The sequence below is a fragment of the Ziziphus jujuba genome, chromosome 9 (assembly GCF_031755915.1).
Source record: "Ziziphus jujuba cultivar Dongzao chromosome 9, ASM3175591v1".
Taxonomy (NCBI): domain Eukaryota; kingdom Viridiplantae; phylum Streptophyta; class Magnoliopsida; order Rosales; family Rhamnaceae; genus Ziziphus; species Ziziphus jujuba.
The window spans coordinates 10,794,545-10,821,516 of NC_083387.1; the positions used below are offsets into that span (position 1 = coordinate 10,794,545).

Below are 26,972 nucleotides of genomic sequence, written 5' to 3' on the forward strand. Positions count from 1 at the left end.
ACTTTCTATTTTTTATTTTATTTATCTGAAAATTTACAATTCCACGTGGAATTTAGAATGTGACGTGGCAGACCACCACGGTCCACCACACCAGAGGGAATAGTTTGACAAGCCGACTTTCTATCTATCGTCTCCTTCCTTTCTATAAAACCCTAGAAAACAAACAAACTCCGAGGTTTGGCAAAATCGAGTTTTTCTATCAAAGCTCATCGAATTTTCCGAGCAATTTTTTTTTTTTTTTTGGATTCAGAAGTCTCTGGACTTGGCAACAAAAAAAACGATGTCGTACGACGACGTGGAGATCGAGGACATGGAGTGGAACGAGGAGCTTCAGGCTTACACGTACCCTTGCCCTTGCGGAGATTTGTTTCAGATCACCAAGGACGACCTCAAGCTCGGGGAAGAGATAGCTCGGTGCCCTAGCTGTTCGCTTTACATCACCGTCATATACAACATGGAGGATTTCTCCGGTGAACCTGATCGGAAAACCAACAAGGGCCTCGAACCGTCCAAGCAGCAAACCGTCACCGTTGCTTGAATCTCCATGTTAGTTATTATTGCCAATTTTTGAATTTTTAAGTATTTCTTTGTCGTTTATTGCCTTTTATTTTTTATTTTGGATGTTATTGGTTTGGTTTTGAAATTGCGTAGAATATAAAAACAACTTTGTTTACTGTTGTTAAAGTTAAATAACATTTACATGGTTGTCTTGCAAAGGCGCCAATATATGGCCATTGATGTTCAAGATGTTATATGTTACAACTCCATCATGTGTTTTTTCTCCCAGAAGGAAATTGGATTTTAAAAATTTAGATAGAAATTTTTATTTATTTATTTATTTTTTTTGTACTATTAGAGAACCTTTCCTGTAGCTGTCTGTGAATGACTTGCATATGGGTCTTTTGGATGATGCAGGGAAAAGAAGGGAAATTTTGCAGAAGTATTTTATAAAGGGCTTTAGCTTTACTTTTAATTTCACTCTTTTTTGAACGGTATTCAAACATAACTTGCAGAGGTTAGGTTAAGGTGAAAAATAATAATAACCTCGTGAAACTGTTGCTCAATCATGAAACGTGTACTGGTTGTTTCAATTTCTGAGTAATTCGGCAATATTTGGCTCGATTATGGTTCATGAAGTTTGGAAAGCAAGATAAATGCTGATCTTGTTTTCTATCTTTTTTTAATTACCCCTTGAGGAAGGATTACCATAATGTTGTGGCATCTCCCATTTCTAGTTCCACTGATTTTTGTTTTCTGGTTACGTATCGTCTGGAAAATGTTAAAGTTTAGAAGGGTTTGGTTTTCAAAATCTACTTTATTGGAATTAGTTTTTTAAAATCAATGTTTTTCACGGTTTGGCCAGTTTTAAAAATAAATTTAAAAAATATTAAAATAATATTTTTAATTTTTAATTTTTTAGTTTTGAAAATTCTTTTTAAATAAACATTATTGTTTTCAAAAAATAAATAAAAATAGTTTATTTTTTTATTTTTAAAATAATATTTTAAAAATTAAAAACAAAAAAATGGTCAAACAGTCAATGTTTCTTTAATTATATTTGGTTATATTTGAGGAGTAATAAAAAAATTAGAATTTGTATATGATTAAATTTAATATTATATTTAATTATTCACTAACTTTACTAGGCCTCATGTGAATTGACAATAGTTCTTTAATTCATTTTCCTGAGTTTCTTGCATACTGTTTGGATAGCTAGTCTTTCATCGTATAGTGTATTTCAAATGAAATACCTAAACCTAAACTATTTGCTCTTTGTATGCGAGACAACGACCGAGAAACAATGTTTTGGAAGGAATATTTTTCCTACTTTGTATTGTACTTTGGAATGCTCTGAGTAATGGTTTAAGAGTCCATTGTACATTTCCATAAGCACGTTTTAAGTTCTAGTTATCTAAATGGCAGATGTTATTTATTTATGTTTCAAGGTTCGTAACAATTTCTATTCCAAAGGGTGATAAATTATAATTCATTTATTACCTCCTATGGGCTTTTTTTTGACAGTGTCTTAATGAATAAGCTATAATGCTTTTCCTGTCTTTGCAGTGACATGCAATGGAGGTGGCAAAGTGGCAGACGATAATTCCAAAGTTTTGTTAGAGCTTGACTAGTTATGAAGTATGTGAGGGAGTGATAGATATGGAAAATTATTTTGTATTTAACCATGAAAATGGGAAAGAAGGGAGAGTGAAATGATGAGATTTACATACGATTTTCAGAACCATTGTTGTCATGTACCAGAAGAAACTATTATTTGTTATGGTTACGCTGAAATATATCTGAATGAATAGTTTAATGCAAGTTTAGTTTTGTATTAATTTGAAGTAATTTTGGAGAATTAAATTAACACCTCTTTCAATGACACACCAAGTTAGCCTATCTCAAATTCATACCGTCTGATAGTAAAAATAGAAACAGGAAAATAAACGTATGGTAGTGGCTCGAACTTATATGAATGTGAATGTTTTAACGAATCTTTTTGATAAAAAAAAAAGAAACAAGGTAAGAACTATAAGCTTTGCGTTTGGCTAAAAATGATTCTCTGAAAGAACAATAAGATGGAAGTTATATACATAATTTTATGATTCTCTTTTTATTTGATAAGCATAATTTTTAAGATTAGAAATTTCATTCGTATTATCTTAGTCCTTTTAAAATCTATCAATTATTATTCACAGTGCAATTAATATGTTTTATAATCTCCTGTTGAATAATATTTTTCCTTTGCAACCAAAAATAAATCAATTGTAATTTAAAGTTATGTTTAAAAAAGAATTGATAATGTAATTCAAAATCATGGGCACAAAAGCATTTTTACAAAATAATGTCCCCGTAATTTTATAAGTCCTGTATGTGAGGTTTTTATATGCATACAATTTCGTTTTCCTTGACCGCTTCAAATAGAAGTACATCCTCTGTTTCTTTGCTAGCAGAAATCATAATTTGGGGCCAGAATTCAAAGCAACTCGCGGCAAAACATTTCCGTTTCTTCTTCTGATTTTGTCTTTAATCGGTCGGAGCTCGTTCTCTTTCCCTCTCTCTTTTTATCCTTCACTCACTTCCTCTATTTCTCTCGCCGTCAATGAAACCCCATACAGTTCTTTATGCTCAAGCAATCAAGCTTCACAAACTGAGACGTTGCTTCCCCACAAACCAATCTCACTCCCATCCATATTTTTCTTCAGTTCCTGTTTCCTACACTTCACAGCAAACCCAAAATGTCCCTCCTACAAATCCCACAAATGATGTCTCCCAGCAGTTCATTCTGAACTCGATCCACTCTTCTCAGTGGCATTTAATCGAACAGGTCTCGGCTGAGCTCTCCCCTGCTTCAATTTCGGATACTTTGTTAAGTCTCCAGAAAAACCCACAGCTCGTTTTTCAATTCATAACCCATGTTGGGTGTTTGGATGTCAGAAACCACTGCCTCGCCATTGCCATTGTCGCTCGCCAACCATCCCCAAAACCCACTTTACAACTTTTAAACAAAGTTATCAATAGTGGCATTGCAATGATTAAGGAGATATTTGTTGAGCTGAGGGATGCAAGAGAACGTTTGAGTATAAAAAGTAGCATTGTTTTTGATTTGTTGATAAGGGCTTGTTGTGAGTTGAAGAGGGCTGATGAGGCTTTTGAGTGCTTTCACATGATGAAGGAGGATGGAGTCGTTCCAAAGATTGAGACTTGTAATGATATGTTAAGTTTGTTCTTGAGACTGAATAGATTGGAGAAGGCATGGGTTTTGTATGCTGAGATGTTTAAGTTGAGGATAAAGTCTAGCGTCTATACTTTTAACATAATGATTAATGTGTTGTGTAAAGAAGGGAAGTTGAAGAAGGCAAAAGAATTTATTGGGTTTATGGAGTGTTTGGGGGTGAAGCCCAATGTTGTTACCTATAATACAATCATTCATGGGTTTTGCTCAAGTGGGAAACTTGAAAGGGTTCATGCAATCTTTAATGTAATGAAACGCAAAGGTGTTGAGCCGGATTCATATACATATGGTTCACTTATTAGTGCCTTGTGCAAGGAAGGAAAACTTGAGGAAGCATCTGGGATGTTTGATAAAATGGTGGAAACCGGGTTGGCCCCTAGTGCCGTGACCTATAATACATTGATCGATGGTTATTGCAACAAAGGTGATTTGGAGAAAGCTTTCAGTTATAGGGATGAGATGGTTATGAAGGGTCTAATGCCGACTGTGTCAACTTACAATATGTTGATTCATGCATTGTTTATGGAAGCAAGAATGGCCGAAGCTGACAACCTGTTTAAAGAAATGGGAGAGAAGGGAATAAATTCTGATTCCATTACTTATAATATCTTAATCAACGGCTATAGCAGATGTAGGAATGTGAAGAAAGCATTTAGCTTTTTTGATGAAATGTTGAGTAAAGGGATTCAGCCTACAAAGATTACATATACATCACTTATTTGTGTTTTGAGTAAACGGAATAGAATGAAGGAGGCAGATGACTTATTTGAGAAGATGATCGATAAAGATGTTTTGCCTGATCTTGTGATTTTCAATGCATTGCTTGATGGTCACTGTGCAAATGGTAATATCAACCGTGCGCTCTCACTTTTGGAGGAGATGGATAAACTGAAGGTTCCTCCAGATGAAGTGACTTACAATACACTGATGCAAGGACATTGCAGGAAAGGAAAGGTTGAAGAAGCTCGTGAACTTCTCAATGAGATGAAGAGAAGAGGAATTAAGCCTGATCATATTAGTTACAATACCCTCATTAGTGGTTATAGTAAAAGAGGTGATATGAAGGACGCGTTTAAAGTTCGGGATGAAATGTTGAGTATAGGTTTTGATCCTACCCTTCTCACTTATAATGCCCTTATAGAAGGCCTATGCAAAAACCAGGAAGGTGTTCTTGCTGAAGAGCTGCTTAAAGAAATGGTAAGCAAAGGGATTAAACCTGAAGACAGCACCTATATTTCTCTAATCAAGGGAATTGGGAAAGATGGTGAGTTTTTGAAGAGTGCTGATTCATGAATTACTTGTTTGCCCCTGAAGTTCTGTACTTTCTAGGGGTAAAAGTCTGGCATTATTTATTTGTTTTACTCTTTAAAGATTGAGCCAATTGACATGCTCAACTGAGGCCTTTGCCATTTGGTCACACTCTCTTGTAAGGTCGTGCATCCTGTTTCTTTGGTGTTCATTCATTTATTATTATCAGTATTGAGCAATATATTTGTAGCTGCACTGCAATTCAATGTTGCTGCAGTATATTATGCATTGAAAGAGTAATGAGATAAAGGCAGAAGTCATTGCCTGGAAAATTTTTCACGTTAGCAATTTTGATTTGATAAATAATCAGTGAAAGATGCAACAAATGCGACACACTTACTAAATGTTACAGCACTAAGAGACATAAATCTTTCCTACTTTATTTTCAATTTTGTGCAATACCAATGCTCCTCTTTTCTTTTCAAGTGTGACTGTGATTACACATAATTAATGCAGAAAGAAAAAAAAAATGAAAAAGTAGGAAATTAGTACAGAAAAGAAAAGCATAAGTACAGTAGAATCTGTCCCAAGACCTGACGTAGTTTTAGATGCAAATAGGAAGTTAAATTCTCTATTATATTTTAGGGAGCATACAGACAAGAGAAATAAAAACAGATAATAATAAGTGGGATAATTCTGTGGTCAGGACCATCCGCATGCGGACTAAGGAAACGACAATGGTTTTGGAAAAAATCATTGTTTTCCCTTGTCTATGTTGGTCCGTATGCAGACTGTCCTGACTGTAGAAGGACTCATGATAAGTGATTGTACTTCTGAATGATTAACATCCCTTATTTGAGCACTAATAAAATCACTTAAAACGTATTTAAAAGCCAACTGTGCCTCATTTTGAGTCCCATGTAAGATGGGAGGATGCATTCCATTTCATTGAGACGTCTGAGAAAATCTTATATAATTTCGCAAAACCTGTCCGTTTCAAATGCGGGACAGGTCTGGATTAGACTGAATTATTTTAAGTGTGGTCCAACTGATTCTGTTTCATTGAGATGTCTGAGAAAATCTAATATAATTTCGCAAAATCTGTCCGTTTCAAATGCAGGGCTGGCCTGGATTAGATTGAATTATTTCAAGTGTGGTCCAACTGAAACTGAATTAGACTATTTCAGGACTTAAAATAGTCCAATCCAATCCGATATTCCAAACTCTGCAAAGGTTTCAAAATCTTTAGTTGAAAATGTTTGGTTAGAGCTCTATGTTTCTTTAATTTGAGCTGCTGGTTCATTCAAATTCTGTCAGCTGGATCCATAGTAATTTCTTTCCAGGCGCTATAAAGTGTTATTTTTCCTAGTGGAGATAGTCTTCCATGCTTCTTTAGTGTGGCATGCAGTAAGGTGCTATACCTAGAAACCTTTATTATAATTTATGTAGTTGTTTAGTTGAATATGGTGAACAAGTGGGAACATCTTAGTTGCCACACTTCAATATATTGGAAACACTTCACTCTTCCACTACATGCAGATGGACATTTTGTGGTTCTCACAACTCCACGAGTTTATCCCTTTCAAAGGATTGTCCCATACAAGAATACCAATCATAGTAAATAACCAAATATATATATATATATATATATTACCATGATGAAACAGAACATGATCGTACCCTGTCTGTTCCTATTCTCCGTTGAATCAATTTGCATGGTATGAAAAGTATAGAATACAAATCTGATTATCTACATCAAGTTAGTTTAACCAGTACAATAACTTTTCATGGAATACAAATCTGATTATCTACATCAAGTTAGTTTAACCAGTACAATAACTTTTAATACAAGTGCTAGCATCCTAAGTAACAGGAACGGAAACTATTAAGATGTGCAATCTGACTATGTAAATTGAGAAAACACATTAAATAATTTATGGGGATATTTTCATTTTCCATTTCCAATACCCCATTTTCTTTTTAACTCTTTCGGTTTTCCATTTTTTTTTTTTTCCCACCTGATGTTGTGCACGCTTGGATGTCCTTTTCTGCAATTTTTGTTTGTGGAAATACATGCATTATGCACCAAAAGATTTGAATATTTTACCCCAATGTAATCGTGTTGCTTTTTAATAATTATCTGTGGCAAGATATCTTCTATATATGAGTTCTTGTGTTTCTAAGCTCCATCTCGAGGTCATTGTCAGATAGACAAGAAAAAAGCTTATCTCCGAGACAAGCTTGCTTGAAATGGGTACCTTTGTTGGACACATAATACCTGGTTTGGCATTCACTCTCCTTGGCCTATGGCACACCATCAATACCATCAGATCCTACTTTCTCCAAGGCCCTTCTAATTTTACAGTAAGGTTTTGGTACCCATTGAACAGCCCTCCTTCAAAACTTAAACACCTGGAGCTCATTTTCATCTTATCTTTCTCTCTATTTGCAATCTTCATGCAAATTCTAGACTTTCCTTTCCTTCGTTTTGCTTTCAAACTTGACAACTTCGAACATGCCACTATGTTCATCCATCTTGCTTTATTTGCAGGCTTTACATTTTTTGCTGAGTTGATCCATTCAATGCAGATCCTATCTGGGGTTGCAGGAATACTTGTCGCCTCTGTTTTTGGACAAGAGCTTTTCCTACTCCATTTCCACTCAACTGACCATGTTGGGCTTGAAGGGCATTACCATGGGCTTCTACAACTCATAGTGTTTGTTTCTCTTATAGCAGCTTTGGCAGCAAGTTGCTTCCCAACCAGTCTTCCAGCAGCTCTTGTTCTGTCAAACTCTGTGGTATTTCAAGGCTGCTGGTTTATGAACATGGGGTTCATGCTATGGCTTCCTAGGTTTGTTCCACTGGGTTGCAATCTGAATTCCGCTGAGGGTAGTAGTGATGACATGCTTGGTGCAGTCATTTGTGGGTCTGGTGATGCAGATTTTAGGGCAAGAGCATTGGCCAACTTGCAATTCAGTTGGATACTTTCAGGAATTTTGATAATCACGGGATCCATGTGCCTGAGATCAGCTGCAAAATTCACTCCAAGGGAACCTCCAAACGAGTATGAACAACTTCGCAGTAGAGGAGCGGATGTCCAGATACTTATGAACTGTTTCAAGCAAACTCACCCCTGAATATATTTCAGTATGCATGTCAAACTTGACACGTTTGACATCTATGTTCATGGCCTTTTAAGGGCATGTATATGGGAACCAATAAACATGTTATCACTAAACTACACTAGCTGAAGAAGTGTGAGACCAAGCAAGTTATTTCTGTGAACTTGTCACTTGAATCTACTCAAAATCAGATCATAATATCCGCATAAAGAGCCAAAAAAAAAAAAAAAAAAAAACGTAGTCACTGTAATGGGTTTTTCACTCTTGTTTTTACTCTCAGTAAAAATATTCGAGTAATGTTAAATAATATTACCATCATAAACAATAATGTAATTGTTGCATATCATAAAAGGTGACAGATAATACGACAATACTACAAATATACCAAGTATTGACAAATGAAGACCGTTGGTAAAAATAAAGCAGATAATCTAATAGCTTTTTTGCTTATTAATTAACAATATAGCACAGAAGCTAGCCTTGGGGTCAAGACGACCTCCAATGGTGTTGCTTTAGGGATGGTCATCCCTGGGCTTTCAGTCATATCAACCAGTTTATCAGAGACTCTTTCCAAGTTGAATCCATGAAGTAGCCTAGCCAATGTAAGGTGTAGGACAAGGAGAGCAAATGAAATTCCAGGGCATGATCTCCTACCAGAACCAAATGGTATGTACTCAAAATTCTGACCTCTAACATCGAAATGAGCATGCTCTGTGAGGAACCTCTCCGGTTGGAATTCTAATGGGTTGGACCAAATGCTTGAGTCACGTTGCAACTTCCACAGGTTGACGAAGAGGCGAGTCCCTGCTGGAACATGGAAGCCGGCTATGGTACAGTCCTCCAAGGCTTCGCGAGGTGCTGAAAGTGGCAAAGCAGGATATAATCGTAGAGTTTCCTTGACAATGGCCTGTACGTAGAGCAAGTTCTGTATGTCTGACTGGTTCACTCGGCGTTGCTTTCCTACATGAATATCAAGCTCTTCTTGTGCCTTTTTTAGCTTTTCGGGGTTATTCAATAGCAGAGAGATTGCCCATGTAAGAGTAACAACCGTGGTATCATTGCCCCCTAAGATGAGGCTCTGCAAATAAACATTGATTTCATATAATTTTCTTAACTGTTTATTGATTTTTAGACATTGTAATCATACATTCAAAGTTTCCTTAGGTCAACACTAGTGTAGTTAATTAATTTGTTGCCCCAAAACCAAAAATAGAATCATATATTAATATTGCGACAAATTCCCCTTAGCTTTTTTTATTATGGTTAGACAAGTTTTAATGTGTGTCAGAACCTTACCAAACAAGTGGCTTTAGTGACAGTATTGGCATCATGAACAGACTGCTTTCCTTCATCCATGACAGAAAGCATAACATGGATGAAGTCAAGCTCTTCCTCTTCAATGCTTCCTCTGAGCCTCCTATGACGATGCTCATCCACCCACTTCCCAAACACACAGTCCAGCTCTTTTGCCGTCTTCTTCATCTCCCTCAAATACCCTTTAGCAACGTCCAACCAACCAAGAAAAGGAACTGTATCTGAAGCCATAAACATCCCAAAAAAGTAGAAGAAACTCCCTAAGGCCTTTCGACACAGCCTTGACTCCTGAGCATCACCGCTCGTACCACAAAAGCGTTTCCCAGCAAGCATCCTCACTGTTATGTTCATTGCCAAGTCCCCAAACCTATCCTTCATCTCCACCAAAGCCTGTCCACCATTTTCAATGCATTGCTCATACAACTCCTTCATGAAACAGTTGATTTCTGAATCTCGGATGTGCTGGAGTAACTCGAGCCGGTGATTCGAGAGTAGATGGACTGTAGCTAGCTTCCTAATGTCACGCCAGTATGGACCATAAGGTGACATACCAAACATGGCATGGTCATATCCCATGATCTTCCCAGCCAAGGCCTTTGGTCTTGATGGGAAGACCTTGTCGTTGGTAGTGAAACATTCTTTAGCTACTTGCCAGCTACTAACCACAAGTGCTCGATGAATTCCTATTCGAATTGAGAAAGCCGGTCCATACTCATCAGCCAAGGCTCCAAGAACTCTGTGAAACAGCTTGTCTGCTCCAAGGATATGAAGATGACCGATTAATGGCCATGCTCCTGCTGGCTCTGGTGGTCTTCTACCTTTGTTTTTCTTGTTCTTTTTAACGTTGTATAGTACAATCAAGATGCTGATGATAGCAACAAGTGTTCCACAGAGGGTAAATTGTTGCAGTTGATTAGGGAAATACTCCATGGATTTTTAGCAAGTAAAGAATTTGGATCGGCATGGAATAATCCCATTTAAGTAGCTAGCTGGATTGAAGTTGGTATCGTGTCGTGTTCAATTTTATTTCTTTGAATGACAAAAAAACAAAAAAACAAAAAAAAAAGGCAAGCCAAAGAATTTCAAGGTGGGAATCGATTCATTTGGTTTGATTAAACAAGCATGAGAACAACCACATTTAAAAATTGAATAAGTACAAACATTTTATTTTTATTTTTATTTTTTTGCGTAATTTATGTAGACTATGGTGCTCAAGGATGTCATACAATTTTGTTACTTTCTGATTCAATCACGCCTCTTCAACTGTTTGCCTGGACAACAAGTAATTAGTTACATCTGAGATCTAGTGCTTTCTCAATGCCAGTCAATTTCTAATGAGATAATCCCATCTAAACCCATGTTTTTAAAAAGATTACTTAATCCACTTGATTAAAAATGGGATAAAGGCTCCACTGTTTATTGTTCAGTCCCATGAGAAAAATAATGTTGCATCAAATATGAGACTGGAGTAAATTTATTATATTTTAATCCATTCCAATTCAATACGGAATCCAAATGGAGGGTAGAATATGGAGCAAAGATGTTTGAAGCAATTATTACCCAAAAAAAAAAAAAAAATTTGTTTGAAGCAATCTTGTGGAAACATTGACTTTTATTTCCCAAATTTAGAGACCCAATAACATTGGCTTGCAAATTTCTACTTCCTATTTTGAGTATGATATATAATCTTTTGAGTTATTGTTTTATTTATTTGATTTTAAGATAATACTTGGGAACTAAAAAGATGGTCTCTCCTAGCAAATGTTCACCCAAACCATACAGAGTTTTGGCAGAAGCTAAACAGAAAGAACTAAAATCAGTATTGGAATTTATAATATATTATATATTTGATCATTCTTGCACCAATTTTGTTGCCCAAAAACTGAAAAAGAAAATAAAAGTTCTATTATTATGTGTTAATATATATGTAATATGGAATGGGTTATCATATTTCCAATATCTTTGTGATAAGACCACCACTCTAAATTGATTTTATTTTTTTTACATATTTATTTCTGTAATTCTATGAGTGATTAGTTATTTTTTATTCTTTTGTAAAACATGCTAATCTGTTAACAATTGGAATTTAAATTTTATGTGGTTAAATTGGGAATGATTAGTTTAACTGTTAATAGACCTTAAATTTAATTTAGTTTGACTAAAACATCCTAATGTATAGCTCGTAAATCAGCGGTTTATTTAATTTTCACTTCTTGTTAGAAAATTTTGGCTTTTAAAAATTTTTAAATATCAATATTTATCTGTGTGAAAATCAGTACTGATATGAATATTTATTTATGTTGAATCTAATATTAAAATTTATCATTTAGTAAATCCTAGACTTATATATATATATATATATATATGCATTAAGGAGTATTCCCAACACTAAACAAATTAACAAAATATCCAAAAAATCCTAAAAACCCTCCAAATCCATAAATCCAAACCGATCCGACATACAACCCATTTTGACGGCAAACCGAGGTCATGCCGAATTTGCCCCTTTCTTGATGCCAAAACCTTACACACACTAACCACTGAGATAACCCACGTCCAGGCAACCAAAAACCCCAAGTCCGATGGTCAGTCGTCGCCATAACAACCTGCGGTTTTGCCAAGGGAGTTTCTCTAGGCAGAGCCATCTTGGGTTTCTAGAAATGGCCAAGAGAGCAATTCTGTCAGAAAGGTTGAATAAGGCTATTATATAATTTTGGAATAATAAATGTTTCTTTGAAGAAAGGCCTAAATAAGGTCGAGTTCATATTTTATGTTTGATTGAGAAGATTAATGGTTTGATGGCTATTCATGAAATTTATTCAAATTTGATCCGAGTAATAAAAGGAAAAACTTCATTTGGTAATAATTACTTGATTTGAGGAATTGAAGATGATTTGCCTTTATTATGCATAACTTGAAGGATCATTCACGTATAAATAGGTATTGAAGGAAGAAGAAAGGGATTCATCTTCATACATATCAAAACTTTTAACTTAGAAATCTTATCTTAGAGTACATTTGGAAATCTCTAAAATGCCATCACCTTGTAAGTAAGTTTATTTTTCCAGCAAGTTTTATTTTTGTCCCTGTTCTACCATTTGTCTAAATTTCTACTATTTTCTTTAAATGAATTTCATTATTAAGACCTAGGCATTTAAAAAAACTTTTAAATTGTTTTGTTCTTTGTAACTTTAATTCAATTGTTTGATATTAGTCAGATTTTTATACATACAGTAATTTTATTTATTTTCTTATTCTAATTTTTTCAAAAATACTTTAAATTTTTTAAGTGACATGCCTGCATCATTGAGAGATACGATGTTGGAAAATTGCCCAACATCTTTTCGGTGCCCCTGGTGGAACCAAAATGTAATTCGACCATGGAGACAGATAGACTACCTAGTCAAGTTGCTTACCATCAATCCTACATGTCCTTTGAGCAGGTTTATCAAACCGCCAACAACTATGGAGATGGGCTGGCTAGTCAAGCCAATTCCCATCAGTCCTGCATGTCCTCATCAACATGGAAACAATTTCAGATTGGAGGGCGTCATAAAGTGGAGTTAAACGACCAAGTTGGCCAAGTAACAACAGCTCCATGTCAATGAAATTTCAAGTAACCAGAAACTCATAATCAACTAATTTGTAATTTTGTTTTATGTCGAAAGGAGAAGTCACTATGCGAAAATTAAAATCTAGTGACACACTCTTAGCGACGCCACGAAATAAATGCGTTTAAAAAAACAAAACCGCGACTCTGAGGTTAATGCGTCAATAAAAATTCAATAAATAGACGACACATATGAAAAATGTCGACATCAAGAAGTTGCTAGAAACAACAACATACGACGCATCCATTAAGAGTCGCTGAATATTCAGCCCAATGGAATCGCCTTTAATAGAGTGCGTATATTTTATATGAATTGTATTGTTTAAATGCTATACTAAAGAAAAATGTTCATTAATCTGATTTTCTTTCAACTTTAAAAATAGGTGAAAATATTTAAGAAAAATATCAGAGTTGGATTTTAATTTTTTTTTTGTTCCACATTATTGATATCCGGCGACGCATAACAAACTCTATGTGTCGCCTATTAACTTATTAATTTTTTTTTTTGGTTTTTTGTAAATATTAATCAGTTAATTTTCTTTCAATTTTAAATAACAAATGAAAAATATTTAAGCAGCATCATAGAGATTTTTTTTTTTAACAAAAATATATACATCCGGCGACGCATAGGCATATTGTGTGTTGCCTTATGCCCTTATATTTATTAATTTTTCTTTTTCATAAAATATTAATCAATCTGATTTTCTTTCAACTTTAAAAACCAATAAAAATAGTTAAGAAAAATAACAGTGCTCGATTTTTATTTTTTTGGAACACACATTATTGATATCAGGCGACGCATAATCAACATTATGAGTCGCCTGTTAATCTATTATTACTTTTTTTTTTTGGTTTTTTGTAAATATTAAGCAGTTGATTTTCTTTCAACTTTAAATAACAAGTGAAAATATTTAAGCAGCATCACAGAGCTTTTTTTCTTTTTTTTTTTCCAAAAAATATTTGTATCAGGCGACGCATAGGTATATTTTACATCGCCTTATTCCCTTATATTTATTTATTTTCTTTTTTCATAAAATATTAATCAATCTGATTTTCTTTCAACTTTAAAAACAAGTGAAAATATTTTTAAAAAAATAACAGTGCTGGATTTTTATTTTTTTGCAACACACATTATAGATATTAGGTAACACATAATCAACATTATGCGTCGCCTGTTAATTTATTATTATTATTTTTTTTGTTTTTTGTAAATATTAAGCAGTTGATTTTCTCTCAACTTTAAATAACAAGTGAAAATATTTAAACAGCATCACAGAGCTTTTTTTTAATTATTTTTTTCCAAAAAATATTTGTATCAGACGATGCATAGGTATATTTTGTGTCGCCTTATTCCCTTATATTTATTTATTTTTCTTTTTCATAAAATATTAATCAATCTGATTTTCTTTCAATTTTAAAAACCAGTGAAAATATTTAAGAAAAATAACAGTGCTGGATTTCTATTTTTTTGCAACACACATTATTGATATCAGGCGATGCATAATCAACATTATGCGTCGCCTGTTAATTTATTATTATTATTTTTTTTTTGGTTTTTTGTAAATATTAAGCAGTTGATTTTTTTTCAACTTTAAATAACAAGTGAAAATATTTAAGCAGCAACACAGGGCTTTTTTTTAAATTTTTTTTACAAAAAATATTTGTATTAGGCGACGCATAGGTATATTTTGCGTCACCCGATGCCCTTATATTTATTTTTTTTACTTTTTAAAAAAATATTAATCAATTTGATTTTATTTTCAACTTTAAAAACCAGTGAAAATACTTAAAAAAAATAACAAAGCTGAATTGTTAATTTTTTTGTCAGCATATTATTGATATAAGGTGACACATAAACATCTCTATGAGTCGCCTATTAATATATATATATATATATATATTTGTAAATATTAATCAATTAATTTTCTTTCAACTTTAAATAAAAAGAGAAAATATTTAAGCAGCTTTACAGAGCTTGTTTTTGTTTTTTTTTTTTCAAAAATATGTTTATCATGCGACACAAATGCATATTGTGAGTCGCATGTTCCCTAAAAATTTATTTATTTTCGTTTTTCATAAAATATTAATCAATCTGATTTCCTTTCAACTTTAAATAACAAGTGAAAATATTTAAGCAGAATCAGAGAGCTTGATTTTTTTTTTTTTTGGAACAAAATATTTGTATTAGGCGACCCAAAATCACGTTGTGCGTCGCCTATTAGACTTTTATATTAGTATTGGAATTTTTTTTTTTTTGGTTTTCTTAAAATATTAATCAATCTATTTTACTTTCAACTTCAAATAACCAGTAAAAATATTTAAGAAGCATAATTGTGTTGGCTTTTTTTCTTTTTTTGTTGTATAAGGCAACACACAATATGGTTATGCGTCGCCTGTTACAATTTTATTTTATTTTATTTTATTTGTTTGGTTTTTAGAAATATTAATCAATCTGTTTTACTTTCAACTTCACATAACCAGTTAAAATATTTAAGAAGCATAACTGTTCTTGTTTTTGTTTTCTTTGCATTATTTGTATCAGACGACAAATAATCGTATTATGCATCGCCTGTTACCCTTTTATTTTTTTTGTTTCTAAAAATATTAGTCAATCTGTTTTACTTTCAACTTCAAATAACCAGTTAAAATATTTAAGCTCATAACTGTGATGGTTTTTGTTTTTTTTTTTTTTTTATTTGTAGCAGACGACCCTCAAGCATTTTGTGCGTTGCTTGTTCACCTTTTATTGTATTTTTTTTTTTTGATTTTGTAAAAATATTAATCAATCTGTTTTACTTTCGGCATCAAATAATCTGTTAAAATATTGTAGCACATAACTGTGATGGTTTTTTTTTTTTTTTTGCATTATTTGTATCAGGCAATGCTAAAGCTTATTGTGCATCGCCTGTTCACCTTTTTTTTTTTTTTTTTGGGTTTTGTAAAAATATAAATCAATCTGTTTTACTTTCTACTTCAAATAACCAGTTAAAATATTTAAGCACATAACTGTGATGGTTTTTGTTTTTTTTTTTTTGCATTATTTGTATTAGGCGACTCTCAAGCATATTGTACGTTGCCTGTTCACAGTTTATTTTAATTATTTTTAATATTGTTTGAATTTTTGTAAAATTGGTATGTTTAAAACCAATGTTCATGCAAAACAAATATTACCTTATGGGCGATTTTCACAAATTGGTCTACTTAATTTTATATGTACAAACAAAAGCTATTAACAAAAGCTAGCTATTTCACTACCATGCATAGATATTCATTGGTTTGAAATACTTGTGATTATTACTGTTGCCCATTCATCTCTAAATTCGTTGACATTTTCAGCTTGTAACCAAGTGACACTTTCGTACTGAACATGAAAAACTTTTGTTAATACATATACAAATAATCATAAATATTAATTATTACATAATAGAAGTATGATGAAATCATTAAATTAATAATAATTTACCATTCCTCTTAAGTCCCGAGGAGGAACTTTGTGCCTAATGATATCTCACATTATCATCATAATATAGTAACTACATGCCGTACTCCCGAGCTGCATCGGTGTCTAAATTTACAAACAGTAAATTATGTGTAATATTATATACGAATATATACAAGTATTTAAATTAACTAACAACTAATAATGCTAAGTTTATATATAATAATTACCTTAGTATTTTGCCACCAAAGTTTTTTTTCAGATGTCTTTCCTTGGTTCCATGCAACGAAGGAACTATATAGAAATATAGATATTGTATAAGATTATATTGTAGCTTCAAAAGTACAAATCCAATATAAGAACAATTAATTAAAAAAATTAGAGTTATTAACTTACTCATCGATCAAAGTTTTTAGATCCTTATCAATTATATTCTTATGAGTCTTTAAAGAATAAAAAAACCATGCAACTGCTTTGTATAAATCAACAACACATAGCATCCAATGATTCCTAAAAACACTAAAAAATATTTTAGTTAATATGATGTTTTTCGAAATTAATATTTTCACAACATAATTCAATTAAAACTAACACAATATTACCTTGCACAGTAGGGAAAGAATGATAGTTGATTATTTCTTGCATCTTGCCATCTACTTAATATATTTATCATCCGTTCATGAGGGTTTGGATGACCAATCGAAGCAATAATATCCAAATGAACTGTGAGATCCCACATCGGTTGGAAAGGGGAATGAAGCATGCCTTAAAAGAGAGTGTGGATACCTTTCCCTTGCGATGCGTTTTGACAAAACCGTGCGAGCTGGGTCCAAAGCGGACAATATCGCATGCGGGTGGATTGGGCTGTTACAGATGGTATCAGAGCCAGTACCCGGATCGGTGTGCCCGCGAGGACGCTGAGCCCCAAGGGGGGAGGATTGTGAGATCCCACATTGGTTGGAAAGGGAAATGAAGCATGCCTTAAAAGAGGGTGTGGATACATTTCCCTTTGCAACGCATTTTGACAAAACCATGCGAGCTGGGCCCAAAGCAGACAATATCGCATGCGGGTGAATTGGGCTGTTACATGAACAAAGCAATAATTCCCTTCAAAGTAGCCCCTCAATCCCTCACATAAATGCCTACATAATCCGATTACAAGTAATTATAGTGTATAATTAATTAAATTGAAGAATTAGTTATAAAGACATCCAAATTTAGTTTACCTTATGTAGAACAAGATGCATTCGGAAGATAATTCTTGCATGCAACAAAAATTGTTTATATCTCTCCTCGCTATGCCCAATTGTTGTTCTTCCCCAAAGATCTCTTCTTTCATATTAAAAAACTATAAATGATCGCTATCGACGTCCTTGATCCGACATAGCAACTCTCGGATCGTTGGGATAACGACTAAGGGATCAACATTATCATCTTGATCATTCTCAACATTTGACCTGTTCGAGCTTCCCTACAAATATCAACAAACAACATTTAAAGTAGAACAAAAACGAAATTATTTTAAACTTCATTATTATATACAAAAACGAAATTATTTTAAACTTCATTAATATATATAGCTGCATCGAACAATACCTCCTCAGATGGCAAGATAACAAGATCTCTTGGCCATGCAACAAATGCACCTTCAGCATCACTGACACGTATAATGTCAAATGACGGAATAGGCAAAGGTGCAAATCCATCAATAACATCATCAATAGTGACCTTATAATTTGCTGCACCTAGCTTCACACCATGGCACATATCCGTTGGCAGTGAAGGTACCAAAGTGCCACGTGCTACTATATGGCCAACATTGCCTTGTGCAAGATTGCATTTCACACCTTGCAAAGTTAAAAAAATAAATAAATAAATTAATATATGTTCACATGACAATATTACTTCAACTTAAAGACTCGATCCCATGACCTCATGGCGGTAGGTAGGGCTCTTCAACCATGAGAGCTATATAGATAATAATAACCCACTTAAACATATATATATATATATATATAATGAAATAATTACCTCATGATAGATCCGAGGAGCATCAACCCAAGATGCAGATTGAGTCCCATGAGCAGCAAAATCATCGACTTGGGTCCCAAGAGCATCAACATCATCGGCTGGGTGGGTCCCATGAGCAGCAACATCATCGACTTAGGTCCCAAGAGCATCAACATCATCGGATGGGAGAGTCCCTTGACCAACAACATCATCGACTTAGGTCCCAGTAGCAGCAACAGCATCGGCTAGATGAGTGAGTGACGGAATGTCAATACCACATGCCGATATGAGCGCATCAACTTGGGCAACGCTGCTGCTGCTTGAATTTATGTTGATCGCCACTAGACCTTTGAGCAGCATCTCATAAACTGCATTGTTTCCACTTCCCTCCGACTTGGTCTTTTTTTGTGAACTCGGCTTAAGAGTATGGAAAACGTTAGTCACCGTGTATCCTTTGCCTCGACCCTTAAGCCTACCTCCATACTCCTCTTTTCCCAAAGCTTGTGTGAGGATATCCATCGGAGGCGAAGGCCGAATTTCTCCTTCTGTTGCCTTCTTCTTTAAGTCATTCTACAATATATTGTTTAAATGATTAAATATATCAGTTTATATAATAATGAACTAAATAATAATATATGCAACAAATATTCATAAAAAATACAATACTCACAACTTTTTCCGCTACATGTTCAGTTTCCTCATTTGCATATTTTCCATCCTTCCCCATACGTGCCCGTATCCATAGGTCATCTCGGTCTACATAATCTTCAGTGCCTCTTTCAAGTTGCTTCAAAAGTTACAAATAAATTAATTTTAATAATGCAAGTGATCAAGTAATAATGACAAAATTAATATGGTTAAATGTAAATAAAAATAAATTGCATACAATGGCTCTTTCTAATCTCGTGTAGCCCATTGCACCCATCCTATGTGAATACTTGTTTAATTGTTGTTTTTCTGAATATTTTTGACTTAATGCCTACAAAAGTTATAAACATACATATTAGAAAACCCAAATAATTTAAGTCACCATAACAAATTTTAATTTTTATATAAATAATGACAGTGCAATTTAATACAATATTAACGTGCATTAAATAAAACTATACCTGGAATTTATCCAACAACCTTTGTTGTACAAAATCATCCCACACGTCTTGGCTTATGAATTCATACATTGAGGGTCGATGCTTCAACTTTTCGGGTGTGTCAATATATGGTCGAACAAAATATCTGTATAAGTAATTCTTGAATTTTCTCCATTTGTCACAACAATCTTTTAAAGTTACCTTCCTAAAACTATCATCTTTACCCGTATATTGCTGCAAAATTAATATATATATATATATTTAGTAACATTGATTGACAAGTAAATGCGGTAAGTTAGAAATGCAAGTAAAATGCATACAAGCTACAAATGCAAAAAAGGAATTATAAAATCTTCATCAATTAAATATGATTCATAATAAACAATATTTAACAATAATGCACTCCGTACCTTTATTGATGCCCATAGGTTATCTTTTAACCTATCTGACACATCTTTTTAATTAGGTATATTAATTGGTATTATGCTCCTAGCCAACGAGCCCTCCAAATTGTTTAGTTGAATGGCCTTAGAGTTAATAGCAACTCCAACCTCATTATATTGAGGTTCCAAGCTTTTGTTTCCCGCCAAATACTTCCTAAGGCCTTTCATTGTTGTAGCCCCTCGTTTTCTATGCCTTAGGGATGACGTATTCAGCCTTTCCATATCACTGGATGGTGATCCAGCGCCATCCCCATCCGAGAGGACATGTTCATTAAAAAGATCCATAATTCTACATACAAACAACATAAACACAAATTAATATTACTAACAATATGAACATAGGGTGTAGTATAATGAATAAACCATTAATAACAATAACAAACGATAAATTCATGTAATTTATTTACCAAGTGATGCAGTAATAGTATCTTCTCTTAACATCTATCCTCTTTAACAGTTATTAACATTTTCAAACACAAAAGGCGACTAAATCACTAATGGATTTTGAGCCGTACAAACGACGTCATTTTAAGACCCGCAACGGAGCACCATCTGTGATACCGTTGACATTTCCCACGCAATTTATAAAGGCTATATCTTGAACTTAAACATATAAACACATAATACAAATATTAGCATATCATTTTGCTTTACATACAATCGAACCCCACTCAATAAATATAGCTATTTTTCCAAACAAAATTTAGCTAACCCATTGTCGACGACAAGACATGATTTTAACAACATAAAACCCCACCAAAATTATAGTAACGAACAAATATTTAAAAAAAAAAAAAACAACAAACAGAATATTTTTTTAAGCAAACACATACACCACCGAACCCCAAAACGGATGAAAAACAGCACACCTTTACAAATCTAGCAATCAAAAGGAACTTCAAGCCACCACAACAGGCGACGACGATGGCACGGCAGAAACCCAGCAACCCAATCCCGACAACGAGACGGCAAAAATCCCAGCCACCCACCGCAACAACGAAGTACACGACCCACCGAACATGGCGACGGCCACGGCCACGGCAAAAGGGTGAAGTGCTTCCAACCCAACCACCAGCAAGAAGAAGAAGCAGAGGAAGAAGGAACTTTGAAATTTAGGAAAGAAACCCACAAAATCCTTCAAACCCTTAAAAGAAACACGAATGCCTAATGAGAGCATGATCCTTCAAAATCTTCTCATACTTCCTAGATTGCTTCCAACTCTCAAGTATCTGTACTTGGGGTTAATTGTTGAAAAGAAAGCCCATCGAATAACGTGCCATTTTATTTTTAATATTTCCTGAATATTGGGGAATAAAAAATGGTTATTAAAAACATTTTAGGGGCAAATCAAAATATTTAAAGACACAAACAAAAGAAAAAATCAAAATACAAAAGAAAAAAAAAAGAAATTAGAACGGGCGACTTATAAAGAAGAAACTACTTCGCCTATCAAAATTAAAAAGCTTATAAATTTTAAGTTTTTTGAAAGTTTAAATAAAAAATAAATATACTTGAAAGAAAATCAGATTGATTAAAAATATTTTAAAAGAAAACTCATTTATGTTGTTTAAATATTTTCATTGGTGATTTGATGCTGAAAGAAAATCAGATTAATTAAATAGAAAGATCACAACAAAAAAAAAAATTATTTGCTAACAAATGACGCATAAATATTTTATGCATCGCTTGTAACCATGATTTAAAAAAAAATGTTAATTTAATAAGTTGCTTAAATATTTCCACAGGATATTTAATGTTGTAAAGAAAATCAGATTTAGTTAAAAAAAAAAAACCAAAAAAAAAGAAATTATATTTGCTAACAGGTGACGTGGAAACATTTTTATGCGTCACCTATTACTGATAATTAAAAAAACAAAAAACAAAACACTAATTTATGTTGTTTAAATATTTTCACTGGTGATTAGATGCTGAAAGAAAATCAGATTGATTAAACAGAAAGATCACACACACAAAAAAAAAAAAATTATTTGCTAACAAGCGACGCATAAGTAGTTTTATGCGTTGCCTGTTACCATGATTTTAAAAAAAATGTTAATTTAATAAGTTGCTTAAATATTTCCACAGAATATTTGATGTTGTAAAGAAAATCAGATTGAGTTAAAAAAACAAAAAGAAATTATATTTGCTAACAGGCGACGTGGAAACATTCTTATGTGTTGCCTATTACTGATAATTAAAAAAAAAGAAAAAAACACTAGTTTATGTTGTTTAAATATTTTCACTGGTGATTTGATGCTGAACGAAAATCAAATTGATTAAACAAAAAGATCACACACACAAAAAAAAAAAAATTATTTGCTAATAAGCGATGCATAAATACTTTTATGCGTCGCCTGTTACCATGATTTAAAAAAAAAATATAAATTTAATAAGTTGCTTAAATATTTTCACAGGATATTTAATGTTGTAAAGAAAATCAAATTGAATTAAAAAAATAAAAAAAAATTATATTTGCAAAAAGGCGACGTGGAAACATTTTTATGCGTCGCCTATTACTGATAATTAAAAAAACAAAAAAAAAAACGCTAGTTTATGTCGTCTAAATATTTTCACTGGTGATTTGATGCTAAAGGAAAATCAGATTAATTAAACAGAAAGATCACAAAAAAAAAAAAAAAACTATTTGCTAACAAGCGACGCATAAATACTTTTATGCGTCACCTGTTACCATGATTTAAAAAAAAAAATTTAATTTAATAAGTTACTTAAATATTTCCACAGGATATTTGATGTTGTAAAGAAAATCAGATTGAGTTAAAAAAAAAAAAAACAAAGAAATTATATTTGCTAACAGGCGACGTGGAAACATTTTTATGCGTTGCCTATTACTGATAATTAAAAAAAAAAAAACACTAGTTTATGTTGTTTAAATATTTTCACTGGTGATTTGATGCTGAACGAAAATCAAATTGATTAAACAGAAAGATCAAAAAACAATATATATATTATTTGCTAACAAGTGACGCATAAATACTTTTATGTGTCGCCTGTTACCATGATTTTAAACAAAAAAATGTTAATTTAATAAGTTGTTTAAATATTTTCACAGGATATTTGATGTTGTAAAGAAAATCAGATTGAGTTAAAAAAAAATTATATTTGCTAAGAGGTGATGCAGAAACATTTTTATGCTTCGCCTATTACTTATAATAATTAAAAAAAAACACTAGTTTATGTTGTTTAAATATTTTCACTGGTGATTTGATGCTGAACGAAAATCAGATTGATTAAACAGAAAAATCACAAAAAAAAAAGAATTTATTTGCTAACAAGCGATGCATAAATACTTTTATGTGTCGCCTGTTACCATGATTTTAAACAAAAAAAATGTTAATTTAATAAGTTGTTTAAATATTTTCACAGGATATTTGATGTTGTAAAGAAAATCAGATTAAGTTAAAAAAAAAACAAAAAAAAATTATATTTGCTAAGAGGCGATGCAGAAACATTTTTATGCTTCGCCTATTACTTATAATAATAAAAAAAAAACACTAGTTTATGTTGTTTAAATATTTTTACTGGTGATTTGATGCTAAAAAAAAATCAAATTGATTAAACAGAAAGATCACACACCCCAAAAAAAAAATTATTTGCTAACAAGCGACGTATAAATATTTTTATGCGTCGCCTGTTACCATGATTTAAAAAAAAAAAACACTCATTTATGTTTTTTTAATATTTTAACTGGTGATTTGATGTTGAAAAAAAATCAGATTGATTAAACAGAAAGCGCACCTACCAAAACAAAAAAAAGATTTGCTAAGAAGCGATGCACAACTATAGTTATCTGTCACCTGTTACCATGATTTAAAAAAAAAAAAATATGTTCAGTTAATAAGTTGCTTAAATATTTTTACTGGATATTTGATGTTAAAAGAAAATCAGATTGATTGACAAAAAAAAAAAAAAAAGCCAAAAAAATATATATATTTGCTGACAGGCGACGCGTAAATATTATTATACATCGCCTATTGTCTTCGAAAGGGTCGCCTTATATGATATGGCGACCCATGTATCATTTAATGCGTCCCTTGTTATTTGAAATGAAGAAACAAATGTAATCTATTATTTTATTTAAGTTCAAAGAAACTATCACTGATAGCCAAAAACATGAAAGTTCAACTCATTGAACATACTTACGTCGAGCAATTGGACTATGGGTCCTTGCTTTAGATCAATTTACAATTGTTATATCCTATCTCAAATTATATCATGAGATGTGTTTTTGTGTTTGTGTGTACACATATATGTGAATAATTGAAAAGAGCATTGATAAAACTGTTTCTATTTTTAGATTAATTGACTTGATGTTCATTGGAATGCTATGTGGAAATATTTTTAGATGTAATTTAAAAAAAGTAACTAAAATTAAAAAATAAATTTTAATTACTATTGGATGAGGCGACCCTTTTATATGTAAATGCGTCGCCTGTTTATTTCAATAAGTCGCTAGTTCATCTAGTTTTTTAAACAAAAAATTATAATTTTAGAGTTATTGCCAAAAGTTTAAGAAGGAAATAAACAGTACTTGAAGAAACTTTTTTGTTTTAAAAGAATTAAAAAAAAAAGGGGCGTCTATGAAACTGTTTATTCTTTAGCGACACAGTTTATCTCAATACGTCGCCTGTTTATCCATTTTCTTAAATTTTTTGGCACGTTTTCAAATTTTACGCGGGATTTTGAATACCATTTCTTTTCACAAAATATGTGTTTGTACACTTCATAATAGGTGTTAGAATTGGAAGCAATCTAAAAGAGACTTGAAGAGTGTGATAGTTCGTGTTTAAGTTTCCATTTGCTTGCATTGCTATCTGGAAGTTGGATTTTTCTGTGTCGCCCTCGTGGTTAGCTTGGCTTCTTCTTTCTTCGTCTCCATGGTTTCGGTGAGTTTCTTTTCATTTTATGATTGGTGGTGACATGTGGTGTAACACCCCGTCCCAAATCGCACCGGAATCCGTGCACGTTGACCGAGGTTGACTGTTGACCGTTGACCAAAGGGGTCAAAAGTTGACTTTTTGACTCGGTGGGAATTTCGAGATGACTAGGGCACCGTGGCGAAGTGCACGATGCCACGAGTTCGTAGACTGGTAGCACGTCGAAAACGGAGCTACGGTTTGAAAGTTATGGACGAAACAAGTTGCGGTCCAAACTGTCCAAGGGGTGCCGGAGTTGACTTTTTGTTTATGGGGAATTGAGCTTTGACTCATGCATGGTTGTGAAGTGCTCGTCGATACGAGTTCACAGACTAGCGGCACGCTCAAAACGGACATCCGGTTAAAAAGTTATGGACGTTTGAAGTTTACCGGATACCGTATTATTTTAATGTTTTTGGGTCGTGAACAGTGAAATGCCACGTGTCAGCTTCTGAGTGGTCCACGTGGCATGAACAGTGTCACACAGGGTTTTAATTTTGAAAAACTCTCGGGGAAGAGAGAGAAAGAGAGAGAAGAGAGAGAAAGAGAGAGAGGAGAGAGAAAGAGAGAGAGAGGACCCGCCGGCCGCCGGCCATTTTCACGTTTTTCCGGCCTAGTTACTGTACACGCGCCGGCCAGCCAGATTGCCCACCTCATTTCCGGCAAAACCTCCAAATTTCACGGCGAACGGCCGCCGGACGCGCCCGGATCGGACGTCCGAAGTTTGGCGGCGATTTTTCCCCTCCACCGCCGGCCACCGCGAATCGGCACTGTTCCGGCCATTTTCCGGCCACACGCGCCTGACAGCCTTGATCCTCTCCTCAAGTCCGGCCTACCCACCAAAAATCACGGCCATCGGACCACCGACGCGCCGGGATCGGAGCGTTTTCCGGCGAGGGGTCGAAAATCTTCAAACGGTGATTTCTCCGCCGTCCGACCTCCGTTTTGCTCACCGTCGGTCCCGTTGGATTGCTCTCCTCACGATCTACAAATCTGCAAAATTTCACAGCAAACGGCCACCGTCGGAAATTACTGTTCCGGCGACGGTTGCCGGTGACGTGGCGGCCCGCCGGAAATTACTGTTCCGGCGAGTACCCGAAAATTCCGGCCAGCTCCAGTCTGCAGTGTTCGACCTCCTGAACCCAAATCCGACTTCCGTTTCCACCAATTCGCGACGGTTTGGGAGAATTGCGGAGCCGAAACCCGAAAAGCTTCCCGATAAAATTCAAACCCCGTCGGGTACGATCATCGAAAATTAAGACCGGATCTGTGATTAGCATCACTCGAGCTTCGATTCGGTATATGATTCGTAAATTTTAGTTATCGTTTGTGTTTTGACCCCCCGGGTACCGGATATTATTTACCCGAATAAAATATTAATTTATTTGACTGTCTGTGAATTTTGTTCTAGGAGCACCGGTGAGTCGTAGAATTGATCCCGTAGTGGATCATGGGTTAATTGCGTGCTCCAGGTGAGTGACCCACCTTCAAATTAATTTTGGGGAATTTAATTGATGAATATATTATGTGTGAATTAAATATTTGGAATTTAATTTCTATGTGCCAAATATTTATTGGATTTATTGTAGAATTATTTATGAATTTATTGGATTTAAGAAAATACGAATTCTACAATTTATGTCATGTGGAATTATTTTATGGTTTTGAGGATTTTGAAATTGGTGTGGTTTTAATGGTAAATTGGGCACGATTCGATTTTCAAATATTTCAAGGAAAATATTTGGTTATGTTGGTGATTTCAATTTTTATGAAATATGCCCATAAAATATTATGGGATTTGATTATGATATTTCGAGAAATTATTTATGCTTGGAAAAAATGTGGATATTTGAATTGATGGATTTGGGAGTTGGTGGATTTGAAAATCATGGGATTTATGGTATTAATTATAAGGAAATTGTGGAGAATTTCCCGGTTCAAGCGGATGGATTATGCCCGCTATGCTTATGAAAAATGTGAAATTTGTTTTATGATTTAAATTTATGGATTTTATGATTTTTAGATGCACC

The 26,972-nt window shown here is 33.7% G+C and overlaps 4 protein-coding genes across 5 annotated transcripts; 3 read left to right on the plus strand and 1 right to left on the minus strand.

The window, feature by feature from the left end:
• The first annotated feature begins 271 nt into the window (after positions 1-271).
• On the plus strand, positions 272-2,319 carry LOC107435558 (diphthamide biosynthesis protein 3). 2 transcript variants are annotated; one of them, XM_016047192.4, is made up of 2 exons: positions 272-546; positions 2,065-2,319. In XM_016047192.4, the coding sequence occupies exon 1, from the start codon at positions 281-283 to the stop codon at positions 536-538; it is 258 nt and encodes an 85-aa protein (XP_015902678.1). In that variant the 5' UTR covers positions 272-280; the 3' UTR covers positions 539-546; positions 2,065-2,319. The 2 variants fall into 2 exon arrangements, with proteins under 2 accessions (XP_015902678.1, XP_048336795.1); XM_048480838.2 differs by having other exon boundaries at positions 916-2,145.
• Positions 2,320-2,850: 531 nt separating this feature from the next.
• On the plus strand, positions 2,851-5,320 carry LOC107435550 (pentatricopeptide repeat-containing protein At2g15630, mitochondrial). Its single transcript, XM_016047181.4, has one exon. It carries the CDS (start codon positions 3,101-3,103, stop codon positions 5,024-5,026), a length of 1,926 nt encoding a protein of 641 aa, XP_015902667.2. The 5' UTR covers positions 2,851-3,100; the 3' UTR covers positions 5,027-5,320.
• A 1,332-nt stretch (positions 5,321-6,652) lies between these two features.
• On the plus strand, positions 6,653-8,267 carry LOC107435555 (uncharacterized). The gene has a single exon (XM_016047186.4). It carries the CDS (start codon positions 7,232-7,234, stop codon positions 8,117-8,119), a length of 888 nt encoding a protein of 295 aa, XP_015902672.1. The 5' UTR covers positions 6,653-7,231; the 3' UTR covers positions 8,120-8,267.
• A 155-nt stretch (positions 8,268-8,422) lies between these two features.
• On the minus strand, positions 8,423-10,377 carry LOC107435551 (xanthotoxin 5-hydroxylase CYP82C4). The gene is made up of 2 exons (XM_016047182.4): positions 9,401-10,377; positions 8,423-9,182 (listed from the first exon to the last, which is right to left on the minus strand). Exons 1-2 carry the CDS (start codon positions 10,346-10,348, stop codon positions 8,559-8,561), a joined length of 1,572 nt encoding a protein of 523 aa, XP_015902668.3. The 5' UTR covers positions 10,349-10,377; the 3' UTR covers positions 8,423-8,558.
• Between the last annotated feature and the right edge of the window lie 16,595 nt (positions 10,378-26,972).

What these genes read in the sequence shown, in the direction of transcription:
- LOC107435558 (XM_016047192.4), top strand. Translation starts at nt 281, where the DNA reads ATGTCGTACGACGACGTGGAGATCGAGGACATGGAGTGGAACGAGGAG.
- LOC107435555 (XM_016047186.4), top strand. Translation starts at nt 7,232, where the DNA reads ATGGGTACCTTTGTTGGACACATAATACCTGGTTTGGCATTCACTCTC.
- LOC107435551 (XM_016047182.4), bottom strand. Translation starts at nt 10,348, where the DNA reads ATGGAGTATTTCCCTAATCAACTGCAACAATTTACCCTCTGTGGAACA. An exon ending in TCACTAAAGCCACTTGTTTG is followed by an intron (nt 9,183 to 9,400) that starts GTAAGGTTCTGA and finishes GTTTATTTGCAG; the next exon opens with AGCCTCATCTTAGGGGGCAA.
- LOC107435550 (XM_016047181.4), top strand. Translation starts at nt 3,101, where the DNA reads ATGAAACCCCATACAGTTCTTTATGCTCAAGCAATCAAGCTTCACAAA.